Raw genomic sequence first — 19,367 nt, 5'->3', positions numbered from 1 at the left:
AATTTTAGCATTTTATTTTCTCCTTGTGAAAAAGTCTTTGAAAACCAAGGAGTTTTCAAAACTTATTCACAATTTAGACTTACTCTCCTTACAATTCACATGTGGTTGCTTTGCACTTATCAGCATTTTCTGCACAGAAAATAATAATTCTATGCAGATATATTACTTCCTGTGCAGAAAAAAGGCTGTTTCGTGCAAATAAAATGCTGTTTTCTCTGCAAATCAAAGATATGTGACTTTTGCCCAAACTGTGCAGATCAGGCATTAAGGCCAGCTGGGAGTGGAGTTGGGGCATGGCATCCACATGATGAATGCCCTGACACTGTGATACTGTGCACTACACCACACAGCGTGCGGTGTCATGGCACTCCTCTGCCACTGCGTCCACATGACACAGCACCAAAGGAGCACCGTAAAGCTGTGGCACCAGCATTATGACACCCTTTGCAGAGTGCAAAAATAAGCTGCTTTTGTGGATCCTTTTTGCTACCTGGAAAGTCCATATTGGGGCTATGGCATGCGGTTGCCGCAGCCCCAGTCTGGCTGCCCCTTCAGGGGTGGTCTGGACAGCGCACAATCTCCAATTACAGCACTTTCTGTGCAGGAAACAGCTTCTTTTGTTTGGGAAATATCATTTCTGCATAGAAAATGACCAAAGATGATTTATTGATTATATCTGTGTAGTTCAATGGATTGTCAACACACTGTAGTCCCCCTCTGTCCTTATTTAACGGCATGACCTTCATCATTGTGCCACCAGCAGGGTGGTGGGGGAAACAAGGGACTGACCCCAGAGGTACCTATGTAGTTCAAGAAATACTTTTCCTTCTCTCTCTCTCCTAGCTTAAAAAACCATAAGAGATGAAAGAAATCTTGTTCATCTTTCCTTCCAGATAGGCCCAGTACAGACTGGTGTCCAAACGGCACGACACACAAGGAACGTCACTACGCCGCTCCAGGGCACTAATGGTGCCTTGGCAGCGATGTGGAAAGGAGCCCCATTATGTGGTTCTTTTTGCATGGTGCAACGTTGCCGCGATGTGCGGTCGCTGCAGCAATGATCCACGGGAGAAACGGGTGGCGTCTCGCTGCCCCTTTCTGCCTGTCTGTACCTCCCTTAGTTTCTGCTAGCATTTTCTTTCTCCTAGTCCCACTGTAACCTATAAATTCGAGCCCCATTTCCAGTCTTAAAACTCTCACTGGCTTGAGCCACAGATAACAACAGTAAAGTTGAATACATGCATACTCAGAATTAAGCCCCATTAGTCTAGAAGAACTTACTTCCAGGTAAGTGGGTATGGGAGTGTAAACTAGCTGCATAATGTGAGCCCTTCAGCTTCCTTAAATCACATAATGAAGAATTACTCTGATAGTTTTGTCTTAAGAGGTAAGACTGGTAGTTATTTAAGCCTTGAGAAAAGTGACAGCCACCACAGATTTGAAATTTCTCCCTAAAGAGCACACAAACTGTGCTCTGCTGCTTGGATTTTAAAACGCTGATGAAAATCTAAAGAGGAGGAGGAGAAGGAGGAGGAGGAGGAGGATATTTTAATGTGTCAATTCGGCTTGGTTTTAGACTATGTTCCTGACTACATATAATGTTTGCAAAAAGAAAAAAGAAAAGAAAAACTTTAGGATATATTGCTTTATTCTACTATTTCAAAAAGAGTTGTTATGTGCCTTAAGTGTACTGTGGAAAAGGATGGCATATGCATCTCTTAAATATTCTAGAAACATTATGAGACCTGTTGGGGAGAGCTTTTAATCTTGTTTGCCATAAGTTTCTTATTAGCATGCTTTAAGTATAACTGTTTTAAATTTAAATTTTTAATAATTTATAAAATAATGCAGTAATGAATAAAAAATATATGTTTGCTATCGTGCAAATATTACAACCTATCCTAGAAAGTTAGAACGTAAATCTAAAGAAACAGGTACTGTAACGTATGACAGGCTTGCACAATTTTGTGATTGACAAGTCCAGCTCTGCAAACCAGTCCTGGAAGCCCAATGCTTCACATTCTCCTGGTATTATAGTTTTGGGTGGGTATCAAAAACAAGAGGATTGTTGAGTTATACATGGTTGGTGAACTGATTTTGACTTGGCAGGTAACATGTTGTGCAGGCTGACATATGATGTTATATAGCTAGGAAAAAGAGAATCTATGGGCCCGTATAGACAGGCCAAAATACAGTTGCTTCACATCATTTGGGAGGCATGCTGTTTAATTGATGCATGCATCCTAAGAGTCCAGAAGCTGTGCCAAAGCCATGCTACAGTCCTAAGGACTGGAACATGGCTTTGGTGTGGCTTTCGGACTCTTAGGACACATGCATCATTTAAACAGCATATCTCCAAAGTGACCTGAAGCAGCGTTATTTTGCCCTGTCTGTATGGGGCCTATATTTAGTTGTAAATGTCCTTAAGTCCCCCAGATCTTCTTATCTCTTTGGTCTCTCTCTCTTTCTCTTTCTCTCTTTCTCTTTCTCTTTTCTCTCAAGTGCTCCCCACCCTCTCCCTGAGAGAATCAATGCCTGCTTCAGCATCTCTGGCTACCTGGAGACAACATCCAATATGGCACAGCACTGCTTTCTTTGAAGACCTTCCTTCCTTCTCTGCTGAGAAGGGCACAAGCATCCAAGAAGATGTGTCTTGGCATGCAGAGGCAAAGACTATACACAGATCCACTCTCCACATTTCCTCTCTTTGAATTGGTCTTCTTTGTTGGGAAGAACTTGGAAATATTGAAAGATATTGGCCCACAGTTCTTAATAGGTCAGACTGTGCCCTTCCAGTATTTGTAAAATGAGATTAAAAATAAAGTTTCTTTGGCTGTCATTGGAAACAGACATAAAACACATCTTTAAGTCCACCAATCCTGAGCTAATCCTCTCAAGAACGAATTGACAAGATACTCCTTCCTTAACAAGTCAAAAATTGACAATTCAACACCACTATTCCACAGTAATGTTCCTTCCCTTCACACAGGAATCCCTTTGTCCCCTAATATATAAACTTTTGTGCTGACAGATGCACGTTTGCTGTCTTTAGATTATTGGAAAATGCATATATCTGTACTATGCTATCAATCTTGCAAATTTTATAACAGTCTTCCATGAGTGCTTCACAATGCAGATCACATGAGAATTATTGGTGGTAAACATAATAAAGGCAAATATATTTCCTTACTAGATGGAAAATTTTGGCTATTACTTAATCAATATTAGTCACCTTACTTTATAGTCAAACCTTTAGGAGATACATAAACAGAAAGAAAAACCCAATCATTCTCTTTATAAAGTCTAAATAGAATAGAATAATGTTGATACAGACATTCACTGTGACTTTTTAGTACTGTGGATGTACCTCAGAACTCTAACACATATATTAGGGGAGAAAAATAAAATCCCAATAGGTGTCTGGGAGGCGGGGGTATTCAGGCCCGAGGACTTGTCCACCTGAACCTAAAAATTTGGGAGAGATCAATAAAATACAGAGTCAAAGAGATTCTGGCCCTTTATTTTTTTATTATTATCTTGGGGCCAGTGAGAGAAGGAGGACCCATTTTCCATTCCTGTCCTAGTTTGGTAAATTCATGAGAACCAATGTGGAATTTTGAAGATCTTATAGTAAAATATACCACCGCTGGCACCACAGCTTCCTTTGAGTAGATAGTGCTTACCAAGAATGTACACCTGTTTAATGGCACAACTACCCTGAGGTGGCAAGGGCATGGCATGAGTTTCCCACATGTTCAGGCTCTAAACACTGGATTAGAGCAGTATACCTTGCTGCTGCACAAGCAATCAGGGAGCTCAATAATGCACAAAGCCCATAGGTAGCCTATTTAATGGAAACTGTTCTATAAGATACCAAAACATTTCACAGCATGACTCAAATTGCTTGGCACAAGATAGATTTCCAAATATCTAGTTGCAGTAAAGAGCAAAGCAACGGGGTAAAAAGGTTATCAACAGGCATTTGTCAAGTGAACAAATTCACTTTAAAATATTTCTATTTGATTTGTAATAACTCGTCCAGCTGCACCTGGGAAAAAGAAATAATTCATTGTCAGCCAAATGACAGCTTAATCTTGGAGCCACTTTTCACTTGGGAACCCACCCAAGAATCAGTGGTAGGACTTTTGCTTGCAGTTGTTGCTGGCTTAGACTGAAAATTAGTGTATGCCTGTGGCTTGAACAGATCTTGTGAGGAGCATTTGTAATAAAGTAGCACAGAGAATGAAAATATTTCATGTAGTGCACTGTTCTTTGGAGGGCATGGGGAGGGTAATCACAAAATATTTATCGGCATTTCTAGAAATCTGTCAAGCATTAAGTAGCACTTGTAACTCACTTTTTAACAATGTAAATCCACTGTGGTGTAATATATCAACGAAATAAAAATTAGAATGCTGTCTGAGGCTTGTTCTCATTCATGGAATAAATCCACATTCCTATACCACAACAGTAAAGAAATGGTTACATTTTTCTCTTCTCCATTCTATAATGAGCTTTCATCAGAACTGATGTGGTCATGTCAAAGATTTATTGGAGCCTCTCTGGCAGGTTTAAGTAGTTTGCCCTTGTATCTGCAAATAGCAGCCCTCTCTTTTATTCACTTTTCCAATAGATTAGCAACAGATGGGAACTTATGACTCTGATTATTGCATAGATACCACTATTTCTATGACATCCAATGTTTTGATGAGATAATGTACGTGAAGTTCTTTAACGTGTGTGCACACATACACCATCCTAGAAATAAATATCAATATAATTATTTTACAAACAGCAATTGGCAAAGTTCTAGCTGTAGATTAAAAACAGAAATACTAGAACTCATGATTGTCCATGATACTTACTGACAGCTTAGGACCAGTGGAAAGAAGTACTTTCTCATCCAGCATTATATTTATGCATGGAATTTTCAGTCACAGTATGTGGTTACTAATGTAAATGGCTTTTTAAAATAGTCATGGAAATCCATGACTGATGAGACATGAGCAGGGTATAATCTCTGTTGTCTAGGCCTCTGCCTCATTTCTTTTGGCACTCTGGTCCTTTCTTGGCTCTTACTCCATCCCCACCCTGCAAGTCAAGTACATAAGTTATCATAGGGGGGAAAAGGAAGTGGCAACAGCTGGCAGAGGGTTCCACTGAATATAGAAAAGTTAATGCACAGCCTGCCTGGCAGAAAATAACTCACCAAACTGGACTATCAGACCCACAGTTCCATGGCCAACCAGACACATGCACAGAGGCACACACACACACATATGGTATGTCATTACCAACTTTGTAACTGACTCTCAAAATATAGCTTGCCCCCCCCCCCCCATCCAACATACATAGTTACACCAGCTTTGGTAATGACAATTATGGATATTTTGTAATCTTAAATGTTCATTTTGCAGAATGGTATTGTATTTCATGCAGTTCAGAAGAGGATATGTTTTACAGATAAGAAACAAAGACAAAATATTTTTGCTGAATTTGTTAGTCCTATACAGAACTATTAACTGGACAACCATAGTGCAGCTTCTGAAGTAATACATGTAGAACACATTCTTCAAATAGCTTCTGTGCAAGAATATATCCTTCCTTACAATGGAGTCAGGAATCCAGCTTCAACACTTCTAAGCAAATGGTATTCATTGTCATGTTGACCTCTAGAGAAGTTTGGCATGCTATACCAAAACTTATCTGATTTATCTCTATTTGAAAATGAAATCTAGATTTTGGTTTGCTTGAATTCAGTGACAGTGTGGAACATCTCTGGAAATTGTTAAAGTATTATCAAAACATTTGCCTTACTTTGCAAATTCTCAGACTTTAATCTGAAGAGGAATCTACATATTTACTTTGGATATTATTTTGTTTTAAAAAAAAATCAGTGGTCAGTCTAATGAAAGCTGACTCCATCATACATAGGAATTTTAGGTAAATGTTAATTGGTTTATTATTAAGAGTAAAAAAAATAATGTATCCTTTTATGGGGTGAGGGGTGAAACCTTTTAGAAACAAAGTTTGCTAAGTGCCTGGTCATGATCATTATGTGAATTCAAACAGAGCACATTTAATTATGCAATTATGTGGCTGTGAAATAAAGGCTTGAATTGGAGTGTAGCAGCTATGTGATAATTGCTGTAAATAGAGAACAAAATTTGCTCTGTAGGTTCTGTGGGCGAAGATGTTTGTCAAATATGCCTGGGAGCCTCTAGGTTATTTTCTATTTAAAATTGTTCATTGATTTAGCTATGATACCATAAGTTTGTGTGAAAAGACAATTCATTCACAATTTTGATTTTCTTTTCTTTTGACTGTCTGGAATCCTTTTATAAAAATTGTGTTTGGATACCACCTTAAGAAGCCAAGAATTTTAGGACATTTCCTGTTCTGATGGTCTGAAACAGATTCATAGCTTTCCAGTGTGTGCTGTGGGAGAGGATCTTATTTTTCTCCCCAAGATTGCATGGAAACTCAAAAACAAATTTTGCCCTACAGCTTGCATAAGAACTGAAACCATCATTCTAGGTGGAATGGAACAGGGCTTTAAAACAACAAAAATAGCAACAGCAGCAACAACAACAACAACAACTACAACAACACTCTTTGGGATTTCAGTCCCTAGAATTTGATGTCAGCATGAATACCTTCTTCAATTTTTGGTTTGAGTATATCAGTGGGTTACACATTTGCATGCTGCTTACTACAGGAAAATGCATGAGGGAACTGGCAACTGCACTGTGACTGCGCTAGAGTCATAGCAAGATCTCCTGTGAGATCTGGATCTGATTTCTTCCTCCCTTGCAAACACTTATAGTAAAACTTCAAGAGGGATTGGACATTGGGTCCCTATTCTCAGTGTGTAGCTCAGTTAACCTGAATTAATTTTGCCCTGACAATGGTCTGTAGAACCTTTTGCAGGAAGAATCAGTACCCAGGTATAAAGTCTCCATGTCTGTCCTAGTAAATGTATCCATAGAGCTCCTATATCGACAGTTATCCACCAGAAAATTTTACGAGCAAACATAAAGGGCATCAATTCCTAGTGATAAGGTAGAGTTATCTATTGTAGCCAGCATTCAATTTCATGGGGAAAATAATGAATAGTGGTGGCTGGTGGTTGCAGTGGAACAATAAACCAAACATTTAAAATCTGTGAAATTTACATTTGAGGTTTTCAAAATCAGAAGTGTGCAAAACCCCTTTTGAAGGCCATACTAAACAGTCAGTTTAATTTCAATTTGACTACATGTGGGACACTTTTTGAGAGTTTAGAGGGTTGAGTCATTGAGGAAGTATGGCAAACACACATCTATTGGAGGGAAGGAAATTGTCCATGAGAAAAATAAACTAGAAGTCTGGAGGCCTTGGAGAAGTCTTTTGGGGTGTTGGTGCTAGAAATGTGGCTCAAGGACAGTGATTTCTCCACCTTACTCTAAACAAAATGGTATTGTTATTTTATGTGGATACAGATATTCCTTGGGTTCATGTATGATAATAAACTATTTATTTTATTCATTTATATTCTATCTTTCTCCCATAATGGGATTCAAGGCAGCTAACAAAATATCTAAAATAATACAGAGTAAAAATTATTCAAAAGTTTGATAACAGTATTCCTTTTAAGTTATCAAAAAAGTGATTAAACAATTAATCAGATTAAAATATTAAATGCATTTAAATTCATTAAAAGTTATTGTTTGTATTTACCATCATTTGTTGCTTAACTGGCAGATGAGCAAATTAACTGCCTAGACTAGCCATGGCTAGGGTTGCCATAAGTCAGGACCTCCAAACCGGGACAAATGTAGGACAAATGTAGGACAAAATTTTCAAATGTAGGGCACATTTTTAAAAATGGAGGACACGTGAAAAAAATTGCTGATTTAATTTTTTTTTTAATATAAATGCATGTTTCTTAGGCATGATGAAAATGGAGGACATTTTGGCATTATTTCTAGACAGATGGCAGAAATGTACTTCCCTTTCTGGCCAAACACCCCCAACCTCCATTCCAAAACACACACGACAGCACATTTGGGCATTGAACATGGCTTTATTTAACATGGCCTCTTGCATATTTCGGAAGCTTATTGCATAACCAAACTCTTTGGGTTTAACTCTTAACATAGTTTAACATAGCTATGCATATTTAACATATCAAGGTGATTTAACAAGTAGTGGAAGTGGATTGGTTCTCGGTTTCAGATGTAGCAAAAAAGGAGGAAAGGCCTCTGGCTATCCCTCTGTTTCTACCATCTACACTAAGAACAACTAACAATATCTTCACATAGTATAGGCCTATGATTCCAACACCATCATTTCTTTGTTTCTCCTGTTGGATTTTTAACACTTTTGCCTGATGAAGAAGTCAGTGGCGCTTTGAAAGCTTGCATCATATGTTTTGTGCATTTTGGTTGGTGCTATAAAGGTATCGTCATTTAAAGCAACAGTCCCTGCCCCATCCAAACCAGATTTCCCACATCCCTGCAGCCATGAGCATTTAAAGCAACAGTCCCTGCCCCCTCCAAACCAGATTTCCCACATCCCTGCAGCCATGAGCATTTAAAGCAACAGTCCCTGCCCCATCCAAACCAGATTTCCCACATCCCTGCAGCCATGAGCATTTAAAGCAACAGTCCCTGCCCCATCCAAACCAGATTTTCCACATTGCCACAGCTTGATTTAGTCTGAGCAGAGGCTTAGAAAGCCTAAAATGGTGGTGTTCCTCGGTGGGAATGGGCCCCTCCTCTACCCTCAACAGAGGCTGCTGAGTGGCAGCAAGACCCAGGGCCAGCCACCCCTCAGCCCAGCCCACCTTCTTCTGCCTCCTCTGCTCTGGGCTCTCCTTATTCTCTAATCCTTCTTTCTTCTGTGTCTCCTCCTCTCTCTGCTCCTTCTTCCTTCCGTCTCCTCTCTGCTCTCCATCTTCTTTGCTCTTTCTTTCTTCTGCCTCCTCTGCTCTTGCCTCCACTCCGTCCTCCTGTTTCCTCTGCTGCTGCTCTGCTCCCCTCTGCTTCTTTCTTCTGTGTCTCTCACTCCCCACTCCTTCGCTCTCCTAGGTTTAAATTGCACGCGAGAGTGCTGCACGGGCCTGAATAGACTGCTGCAGGCTGCAGCTCCTCTCCCTTATTGTGAATCTGGCCAATGGGGACTGAGGAGCTGAGCAGTCCACCCCCTCCCAGCACAAAGGAGAGGAAGGCAGGGCCTGAGGGGAGCCCAAACCGGGACCTTGAATGGGGGCCGAGCTAGGCAGGTGGGAACCGTGCAGAAGCCTCAAAAAACGGGTTTGTCACGCCTACCCCCGTGAAATGGCAACCCTAGCCATGGCTGAGGATTCTGCCGTCATGACAAGTGATGGTTTAAGCATACCAGAGTTCATAAACCACCACAACAAATACCACCAACTCTTGTATTAAGATGGTATCTGGTTACCAGAAGGGAGGGTCATGTTTCAACAAACTGTAATGTGCTTTGTTGTGCTGTGTGAAAGTGATCACTGCAAAGATACATAGGACTGCTGAATGATAATTTTTGAAACTGGCACATAAAGAAGCAATCAAACTGTTCCCACAGTTTGATTGCTTCTTTATTTATGTCACTGGAGAATTCTCACTGGAGAGTTCAACAGATGAATCTTGGAACCGTGAACTAATACAGAGCCCTCCATGGCAGGGAGTGAGGTGAGTAAGATAGGCAGAATAAATGTGAATCATAAGACTAGAACAGTGATTCTCAAACAGTGGAGTGGGACCCCTGGTGTAGTGTGCAAGAGTTGCTCGGGGGGGGGGGAGTGGCAGCAAGATTTGGAGGCCCTGATCCCTTTCCCCAGCCTGTTCTGTGTGTAAAATTTACATATACAGTTGGGCCTTCAAGTAGTTTCTGACTTATGGTGACAAAAGGTGAATTTATCACAGGATTTTCTTGGCACATTTTGTGTGTTGCCATTGCCATTCTTTTAAAGCCAAGAGAGTGTGACTTGGTCAAGGTCATCCAGTGGGTTATATGGCTTAGCAGGGTTTGAACCCCAGTCTCCAGTTCTCCAGTCCTAGTTCAACACTCCAGTCCTAGTTCAACACACTGCATCATATGTGTTGAGTTAAATACTAAATGTATTCAACTAAAACTGTTCTAGTTTGAATAATGCTATTTCTTATAAAATATTAAAATATGCATATACATGAATGTGTGAATAAAAACACACACATTAAATAAACAGAATATTTTTATTCATATACTACTCCAAGTGGGGAGGGGTGATATACATATGTAGATGGAAGGGGAGTCCCAAGAGTAAAATGTTTGAGTACCACTGGACTAGGAGGTACCACTAACTCAACAAGGCTGAGGTACATAGTGCTCTCATGTGCAGTTAGCACAGAAATAGAGCGTATTTCACATTGTGAATGTCAAAACAATATCAAGAAGTTAATAAGATAAGTAGAATTCAGAGACATAGCCATGTTAGTCTGGAAAATCAGTGTGAAAAGGGATATTGCAGCAACTTTGAAACTAATTGTGCAAAAGAAGTTGTGGCATAAGCTTTTATAGACTCTGAGGCTGAACAGACAGTCCCTAAGGGATGGCCTGCAGCTGCCTCTGTCTTCGCTGGATTGGGACTGCAGCAATTATATGCTGCAGCCCCGATCTGGTCTTTCCGCGGTGCAAAAAGAAGCTGCAAGAAGTGGCTCCTTTTTGCTCCATGGAAAGGGTGACGTAGCTGCTGGCACAGTGGCTTTTCGGCATCATCTGTTGTGTGGTGGCATGTATGACGTCATGCTGGCATGAGGGTGAAGTTGGGGCATGCATCATACAGATGTCATGCCCCCACTCCTCTCCAATGCCAGCCTTTGATGCTGGTCTGTCGAGGCTGTTGGTCTACTTCCTCAGGGCATCTCAGGAAATAGACCAAGTCTATGAAAGTTTATGCTACAACTTCTTTTGCACAGTTAGGCCCTGTTCAGACTGGCCATTAAGTCTGGCCTGGGAGTGGAGTCGGGGTGTCACATGATGCACACCCTGACTCTGCTCCCCAGGGCATCATGAGACGCAGCTCCACACAGCATCTCAAAGGAGCTGCAAGATCCCTGTGCAATAAATGTTCAATAAGTGGATTGTGTGAAAGGATAGGGCAGAAGTGATGCCTTGGTAAACTTTAAGAAATCCTCTTCCTGAAGAGAATAAATGGTCACTTTCCAAGATTGCTTTCTTAACAATCCAAAGCTTTTATACCAATACTGTTGTTTTAATATTTTTCACAAGTCTACATATGCATGCCTATGTATTATAATAGGTCTTGGGGGCCCCATTCTATAAGATTTTGTATGAATAATGCATAGCAAAATGAACTTCTTGTATAACAAGCATGCAAGACGTTCGCATGAGAGTAATAAAAAAGGCAACTGAAGTATCTGTCTAATATTCATTATTTCTTTATCATAGATTAAACTTTTTTTTCTTGTTTCTGGTAAGCAAGTTTTCTTTTTGTCCTTAAGCGTTATGCAGTGAATTTGGATGTTTGCCTTTTGTTTTGCTCTAGTTGTGAGCATGTGAAAAGTGTCAGTTCCAAGACAAACCAACTGTATAAAAACAGAATGTATTCATAATATATATGGTTTGATAAAGAGGTCCAACGAACACACAGACATAACTTTTCTGTTTGCTAGTGATTTGATCCAAATTCCAACATAATATTAGCAGTGGAATAGTGATCAAAGACAAGGAAGATTTTCATATCATGGGGTAAGCGCTGGTAAATTGTTGTTGAAATGTTGAGGAAGTGTGTGTGTGTGTGTGTGTCAGAGAGAGAGGGAGGGGGGAGGAGAGAGAGAGAGAGCCTGGTGCGTTTCCTCAATGTCAGGGAATAGTCGGCTCCCCCTAGCATCATTGAATCATTGGGGAGAGGGAATTTCCTCTGAACGCAAAGTTTCCATTCAGAGGAAACTCCCTCTCTCTGAAAGATTCAGTGATGCTAGAGGGAACCAGCATTTCCCTGACACTAAGGAAGCGTGCCAGGTTTTCACACATGCACGCTTCCTCAGTATTTCAGCAACGATTTACCAGCGCTTAAGCACTGGTATGAAAATCTTCAAGGCCACCTTAGTCTGGAGGATCAGTATGCAAAGGGATCTTGTCGCACCTTTCAGACTAACTGAGAGAAAAAAGATGGTAGCATGTGCTTTCCTATACTTGAGACTACTTCCTCAGATGCATTGGGAGGAGTGAAAGTCCAGAGGCATACCTATATATGCTAGTTGTGTGTGAGAATGTCAAGTGGAATTCAAACCCTTCTTCCCACTAGAGGTCTCTCAATGTTTCTGAACTTTTTTTTTAAATAAGTCCCTCCTTTCCCTAATTTTTCCCTCTCTCTCAGTTGGTCTCTATTATGTTATCTGCTTTCTTAGTGAATAAATAGATCATAGTACTTACACATTGGACAAGTGTCCAATAATATTGTGTTACTTAAAATAGTAATTCACAAAATTCTTTGTAAAAATGTTAGTTGCTTTGGATGGTAAACGTTCTGGTCTATGTGTGTGTGTGTGTGTGTGTGTGAGAGAGAGAGAGAGAGAGAGAGAGAGAGAGAGATTTAGCAAAACAGAGATACTTATAGGGATATTTATAGGGATAATAGAGAAAGTCTGTTCCTACACCTGTTCATCTGCCTCATGCTTTATAAAACAACAAAGCATGGATTGCATGGAACCTACTTCATGATGCTAAGATTATCTCTCTTTCTCTGATCATTTGATTGCATACCTTATGCATGGCTGGAAAGGAATGACTTTATATCATGGACTACAGCAGAACTGGGAAACAGTGGCAGAGCTGTGAAGCCCTGACTGGCTCTTTCTGGAAGCCACAGTAGAAGTTTAGGGACCATTTGTGGGTTTTGGGTTTTCTTGTGCCCACCACTGGATTATATCCAGGTTCGGTGAAACAATGAAACATTGTCTCAATTCACAGTTGCCTTTTAAAGAACTCCCCCACCCCCTTATTTTACTGGAAGTAATGGGGAAAATAATCATAGAAAGTAAATGTCATTTGCCAAAGAAGAATAGGTACCTCAAAATAGTTAAAAGAAGATACTTGTAGTTTAAGGGAAAATGTGTCCTTGCCATAATGTATAACAAACCCCACAGGTTTCCTGTAAGAGTTCCTTTCTGGAGATTGTGAAATTTTCAGAACTTCCCTGGGTTTCCCTGGGGAGCCTGCAGGTGCATGTCTTTGCTAAATAGTATACTGATATTGGCAACTGTTCTCTGGGGACCGCAAGTAGGGGACTAGCAGATACTTGATGAAATGCCAGGGGAGGGAGACAATGTTGTCTGTCTGACTCTGGCTTTGGAAATTAAAGCACAAGAGCAAAATATATTATTTATGGCACTCATGAATTTTTAAGCATACAAACACATCCTGAAATATAGTAGCAGCAGGGTGATAAACCTACTAGCCCCTTTTTGGTATTCTAAGTAGTGGCCGCTTTTCATGTGATAGCACTCAAGCACAGGCTCTTGCGACTATTGTAATTCCCAATTTGGGAGCTTTCTGCTCCTGTTTTGTTAGCCTCAGCATTTAGAAAGTGTTGTATCACCCAGAACAGCATAAGAATATATCACAGACTGTCCAACGCCACCTCTTGCCTTTTTGTATTTACTGTTGTCTTATGCTTCAAGGTTTCTGGTGCCCTTGGGAAGCTGTAGCCATTATTTATATGCAAGAGTGCCAACTATGATGGCAGTCTGAAGGGCTTGTTTGTTGAAAAAGGAGGAGGTAAAAAGGAATATGCAACTTAATTTATAACTCAACATTACATTATAGATGCAAATTATTTTCTGATATCTTCTGTGTGGCTCTTTGAAAGACTGTGAACTGCAAACCTGCTGCCTCTCTTCACTCAGATACTGGAAAAGTGGTGGACCTGGTGGCAAGGCCTCTGGAGACTGGCTTGTTTATTTTCACTATGTATACTGTCAGCCCTTCATATCCATAGATTTTGCATCCATGACTTCAACTATCCACAGCTTGAAAATATTCCAAATATTCCAATAATGATTAAAAAAATAATTGCTATGCCATTGCATATAATAGGACTTGACCATACATAGTTTTTGGTATCCAGTTGGGGGTGGGAGGGGGAGGTGGGGGGGAAGTAAACCTCAAGGGTCCATTGCATTTATAGTAAATCCTCTGCAAGCAATGAAATCTAATTTAATTATGACAAATTAGGACTTAAATTGTCTTATTTATTGCAGTGGCTCTCCTCTAAACAATCTTAATCTGTATCCATCCCAGCATCTTACCAAAGAGACCTAATAAATGTAAGGTTCTTTTAATGTTTGTTTCTTTGTATCAAACCTGCAGTTGTAACTGTAGGGGGAGAGGAAGCCAACAGGATCATCTCAAGCTAACTGAAGAGTTTGTGCTTCCAATGTAAAAGGTTCCCCTTTTAAGTGTTCTGTTTATCTCCCTCTAGGATACTTGCAATAAAATCCAACCATCACTAATAAAATCCATGCAATAAAACCAGTAAGTTAAGTACACTGTAGTAGGACAAATCAATCATAATATATATTTTAAAAAAATGAAACAGAGATTCAAGTTGGTTAAAGCTATGGAGTTAAAAAAAACCCTGGGAATCAAAAAGAGGTATTCGCTTGGCAATGAATAACAGAGTATGTGTGGAACTTCCATAAATGAGTCCCTGTTGCCAAAAGGCTGACCCATCTCACCTCAGAGAATGGAACATGCAGCAGAGAGGCTGTGCCAAAAAAAACAAAAACAAAACAAAAACCAAAAACCCACCATCAATATATAGAAGACAGGTTAATATAGCAATAGATGCCCCTTCAAAGATCCACCTCCCATGCCATGTGTGTGTCTGCTTGCTTGACTGTTACAAGAAGAGTTGTAAAATTAAATAAAAGCCCAGGAAGAGGAGTCCACTTTTATTGGGCTTTATTGCAGGTATCATTCTTAATGTGCTGAGAGTTGTTTCCATGCTAATGTTCTTTCTAGATGCTGAGGCATTGCTGCTCCACAGTTAGATGGTAGTAAGAATAGGAAAATCTTTTTCAGGCTGACTTCTCCCATATTCATTGTTTTCTTAAAAGCCAAGTTCTTTTCTATATTGAGCATATATTGAGCATAAAGAAATTTGTGAAATTCTTCAAAAACAAAAATATATCTCCCCCCCCCCCCCCCCCCAAATGCTTGTTTTGTCTCAAGGAGGTCAATAGCTGTTCCTGACATGGATAATCCATGTTGCATCTTCGTTCTACATTGATGTGAAGGTGAGAAACCTCTAAAGAAAAAAGTGGTGACATTTCTAATTCTATACTAATATTATAGTCAGTCCCCCATAACCATGGATTTATTATCCACAGAATATATGCATTTCAATAAGCAAACAATGATTTTGCTATTTTATATAAGAGAACATTTTACTATGCCATTGTATTTAATGGGATTTGAACATCCACAGATTATGTGATCCATGGCGGGAGGTCCTGGAAAAAACAAACCCATCTGGTACCAAGGGCCTACTGTATTAAATGTAAAAGAGAGATGTGTGTATCACCTATCAACTTATGGCAACCCTAGGAATTTCATAAGGTTAGGCAATGAATAAGAGGTGGTTTTGTCAGTTCCTTCCTCTGAAATATGGCCTACAGCACCTGAAAGAAGTATTGGGGATCCAAATCCAAATGTGAAATGTCTGCCCACACAATGTCACTAATTTGGATAGTACCTTTCACGTTTTGACTAAAGGCTAGAACAGATTCACTCCTCAATGACTTTGGAACCACAAGCTGTTACTCTGTACATGTGCCTTTCAAACTTTTGAGTATACTGAATGGCAATTTCAGAGAATGTTTCCCAAGATCCTCATAACTCTTTTCTCTCTAGTCATTTTTTCAAAAGTAATAAATCTGTGTCAGTTTGAAAGCGGAAACTTTATGATTTAAATTGTGGCGGATAATGTCCAGAAGTCCATCAGCTGCACTTGACGTTTTCCACACATCTTAAGGGGATACATCTCCCTGTCCTTTTGAACTGTGAAAAAAATATATATATTCAGGAATGACAAACTGTGCCCTCAGAAGCCTTAGGTGGTGTTGATTTACCACTTAGTATATTAAATGTAATATTTTGTTTGTCTTTGAGAAATGAAAGGATTTGGGATAGTCTTCTTTCTCCTGTTATTTTGGTGCCCTGAGGTTTGTTTTAGGAGAGTAAAATGCCTTTTGAAAACGTTTTGGAGAACTGTCCAGAGGACTTTTATTGAGTGACAGTATACAAACAACGTAAAAGGTGTTTATGTCATATGAATGTCCTACTGCATTCTTAAAACCTCAGGAGAAACTAATTTTCTACTAGCCTAATGTATTATGCTTTGTTGTGTGCCCTCAACTCATTTCTGACTTATGGCGACCCTAAGGCAAACTTGTCACAAGGTATTCTTGGCAAGATTTGTTCAGAATAGGTTTGCCTTTGCCTTCCTCTCACTCTGAGAGTTTGTGACTTGCTCAAGGTCAAGGTTTCTATGGTTAAACAGGAATTCAGATCCTGCTCTCCAGACATATAGTCCAACCTTCAAACCATTACACCACACTGGCTCTCTATACTATACTAATGCTATATTAACATTTCAATACTATAACAGTGCCATATCAAAATGTTTTTTAAAAGTATGATATCTTCTGTGGATGTGTCCAGTAGGCATATTCATTTATTTTCTTGCAATACTTCTAGGGCTAGTTTGTCAAATTAATTTAAATCTATAATCTAGAAATTTGACAGGCATATCAAGTAGCATGTTAAATCATAATTATATCACAGCTGTTGTCACTTGAAGCAGCCACTGTTATGTTGTGAAACAAAATAAGAGGAACAATAAAGAAAAGTGATTGTGTTTTGATCTTTCTGCATGTGTTATCACAGTGTTGTTATCCATGTTAGGAAATACACTGCCCTGATAACTTAGACTGTGTGCAGTGCTTTCCCACATGATTAGGAATGGTGGACGTGGAGGGTGAATGGTTTAAATATAAATCATTTAGAAACAGGATAACCCATATATACCACCCTCCCTCTCTCTGTCTCTCACTCTCTTCATTATAGTGTATTTCTTTGATTGAGACACACAGCGAATGGGGAGAGTAAGGATAAACTTCTGCAATTTTCTGTAACTCATCACCCTCCAAATTGTCACAGGTGGAATTCTGTGATAGGGAATGCTTTTCGCCTCCATGTGCATCTAGAGAAGCCTAGAGAATCAGGCTGTACATCACAGACAGGAAACCTCCATGGATATAAAAGTCTTCCTGCTAAAAAGGATGGGCTTCAAAACATGGGCAACAATGAAGGACAGTAACAGCAGATGATGGAAGTGGCTCAGTGTGAAATAGCACAGCCTGAATACAGGTGAGCCAACGACAGAGATGACTCATAGTTTAGTCTTCAAAGATTGTACTACTTAGGACACATATGAAAGCAGCATATGTAATTATATTGCTGCACTATACATGCTGACCATGGCGTGGTCTGATATCTTTCAGATATTGTGTTAACATGTGCTTATCTGACTCAGAGTCACTCAGTATGGTATTACAAGATGCTTGCTTTGTGACTTTTCTCTCTCACCCTCCCTCCCTCCCCCCCCCCCCCCCCGCTTTACTCCCTTTTCCTAAGTAGTTGAAATTGCAGTATATTCCTGACTTGGCTTGAGACACATGTTGGTTCCTAGTCCCTGTCCTTCTCCTTCTTCTTCTCCTCTTTAACTTTCTACCCAGTTCCTAGATAAATGTATACCACCAACCCCTCCCCCTTGCTTTTCTTTCACTCCAGCCACAATGTCTCATAAAATGGCATCTTCATTTCTGTCTTTCAGGATTTCCATGGTAGATTTTCAATATTTTAAAGTTATCAGTCCCAATATATTCAATATACTCAGAATAAGGATTTACAGATAGGATTGGTCTGTTGAGTTTTGTTTCCCCATTGGTCTGTATGGGGCTGGACAGATGGGCAGCATGGAGCTGCCTCTTTAATGGTGCTGCAGCAACCACACACAGCCTCTAAAGGGTGTCATAGCTGCAGCAGCACAGTTTTCTGATGCCCTTTTGGTGCTGCATCATCTAGATACAGTGCCAGGGCCACACCATGATGCCACACACTGTCTAGAAATGTATGCTGCATCATGACATGATGGGGCAGAGTTATGGCATCCAGCGTGCAGACACTGCACAGTGGCTTTGCCTAAAGGCTGACACAAAGTGCCGGTGTGTAGAGCCCCTATCTCTCTTTTATATATAGAGAGAGTTACAAGCTTGATAGATGAAAGGGATGCTGTGGATCTAGCATATCTTGATTTTAATAAACTTTTGACAAACTTCCCCATGATATTCTTGGAAAGAAGCTTGTAAAATGTGGCCTAGACAGTGTTCCTGTTAGGTGGACTTAGATGAAGGAATAGAGAGCATGCTGATTAGACCTGCATATGATACCAAACTGGGAGGTGTTGCTAATTCCTCAGAGGACAGGATTAAAATTCAACATGACCTTGAGATATAGGATGGGAGACACCTGTTCATGTGAAAGGGATCTAGGAGTCTAGGTAGACCACAAGCTGAACATGAGTCAGCAGTATGATGCAGTAGCCAAGAAAGCCAATGTGATTCTCGGTTGTATCAACAGTAGTATAGTGTCTAGATCAAGGAAAGTGATAGTACTACTGTATTCTGCATTGATCAGGCCCTTACCTGGAATACTGTATCCAGTTCTGGGCACCTCAGTTCAAGAAGGATGTTGATAAGCTGGAACATGTCCAGAGGAGGGCAACTAAAATGGAGAAATGGCTGGATGCCATGCCCTATGAAGAGTGGCTTAAGGAGCTGGGAATGTTTAGTCTGATGAAAAGGAGTTTAAGAGGGGACATGATAGTGATGTTTAAGTATTTGAAGGGATGTCATATCAAAGAAGGAACAGGCTTGTTTGCCACAACTCCAGAGACTAGGACAAGGAGCAATGGATTCAAACTACAGGAAAAGAGATTCCACCCAAATCTCTGGTGGAATTTCCTGATGGTTAAAGCTGTTCGACAGTGCTGCCTCGAAGTGTGATGGAGTCTACTTTTTTGGAGGTTTTTAAGGAGAGGCTGGATGACCATCTGTTGGGGATGCTTTGATTGGTGTTCCTGCTTGGTAGGGGGTTGGACTCGATGGTACCTCTGGCCTTTTCCAACTCTGTGATTTTATAATTCTATATCTCTATGTTGATGACTGATTTTATTACTTCTGTCTCAAAAATATTTAAGAAAATATTATTTTATACACAGAAACTGCTATTTTCTATCC

The 19,367-nt window shown here is 40.0% G+C and overlaps 1 protein-coding gene across 10 annotated transcripts in view; it reads left to right on the top strand.

Annotated features, from left to right (window-relative positions):
• Positions 1–19,367, top strand: part of PCDH9 (protocadherin 9) — a 972,095-nt gene that overhangs the window by 283,299 nt on the left and 669,429 nt on the right. Inside the window, exon 3 of one of the 10 annotated variants that reach the window (XM_089511096.1) lies at positions 2,503–4,392. The exons of the other annotated variants lie outside the window; for them this stretch is intronic. Coding sequence (XP_089367222.1) covers positions 2,503–2,523 — 21 coding nt within the window. The 3' untranslated portion in view covers positions 2,524–4,392. Of the gene's footprint in view, positions 1–2,502; positions 4,393–19,367 lie in introns of those variants that run through there. 10 annotated transcript variants of the gene reach the window in all.

This window comes from Sceloporus occidentalis, unplaced genomic scaffold (assembly GCF_023333645.1).
Source record: "Sceloporus occidentalis isolate IW3139 unplaced genomic scaffold, rSceOcc1.0.p SCAF_2, whole genome shotgun sequence".
Lineage (NCBI taxonomy): Eukaryota > Metazoa > Chordata > Lepidosauria > Squamata > Phrynosomatidae > Sceloporus > Sceloporus occidentalis.
Note: the sequence above shows the minus strand (reverse complement) of the source record. Positions and strands in the feature narration are given on the sequence as shown.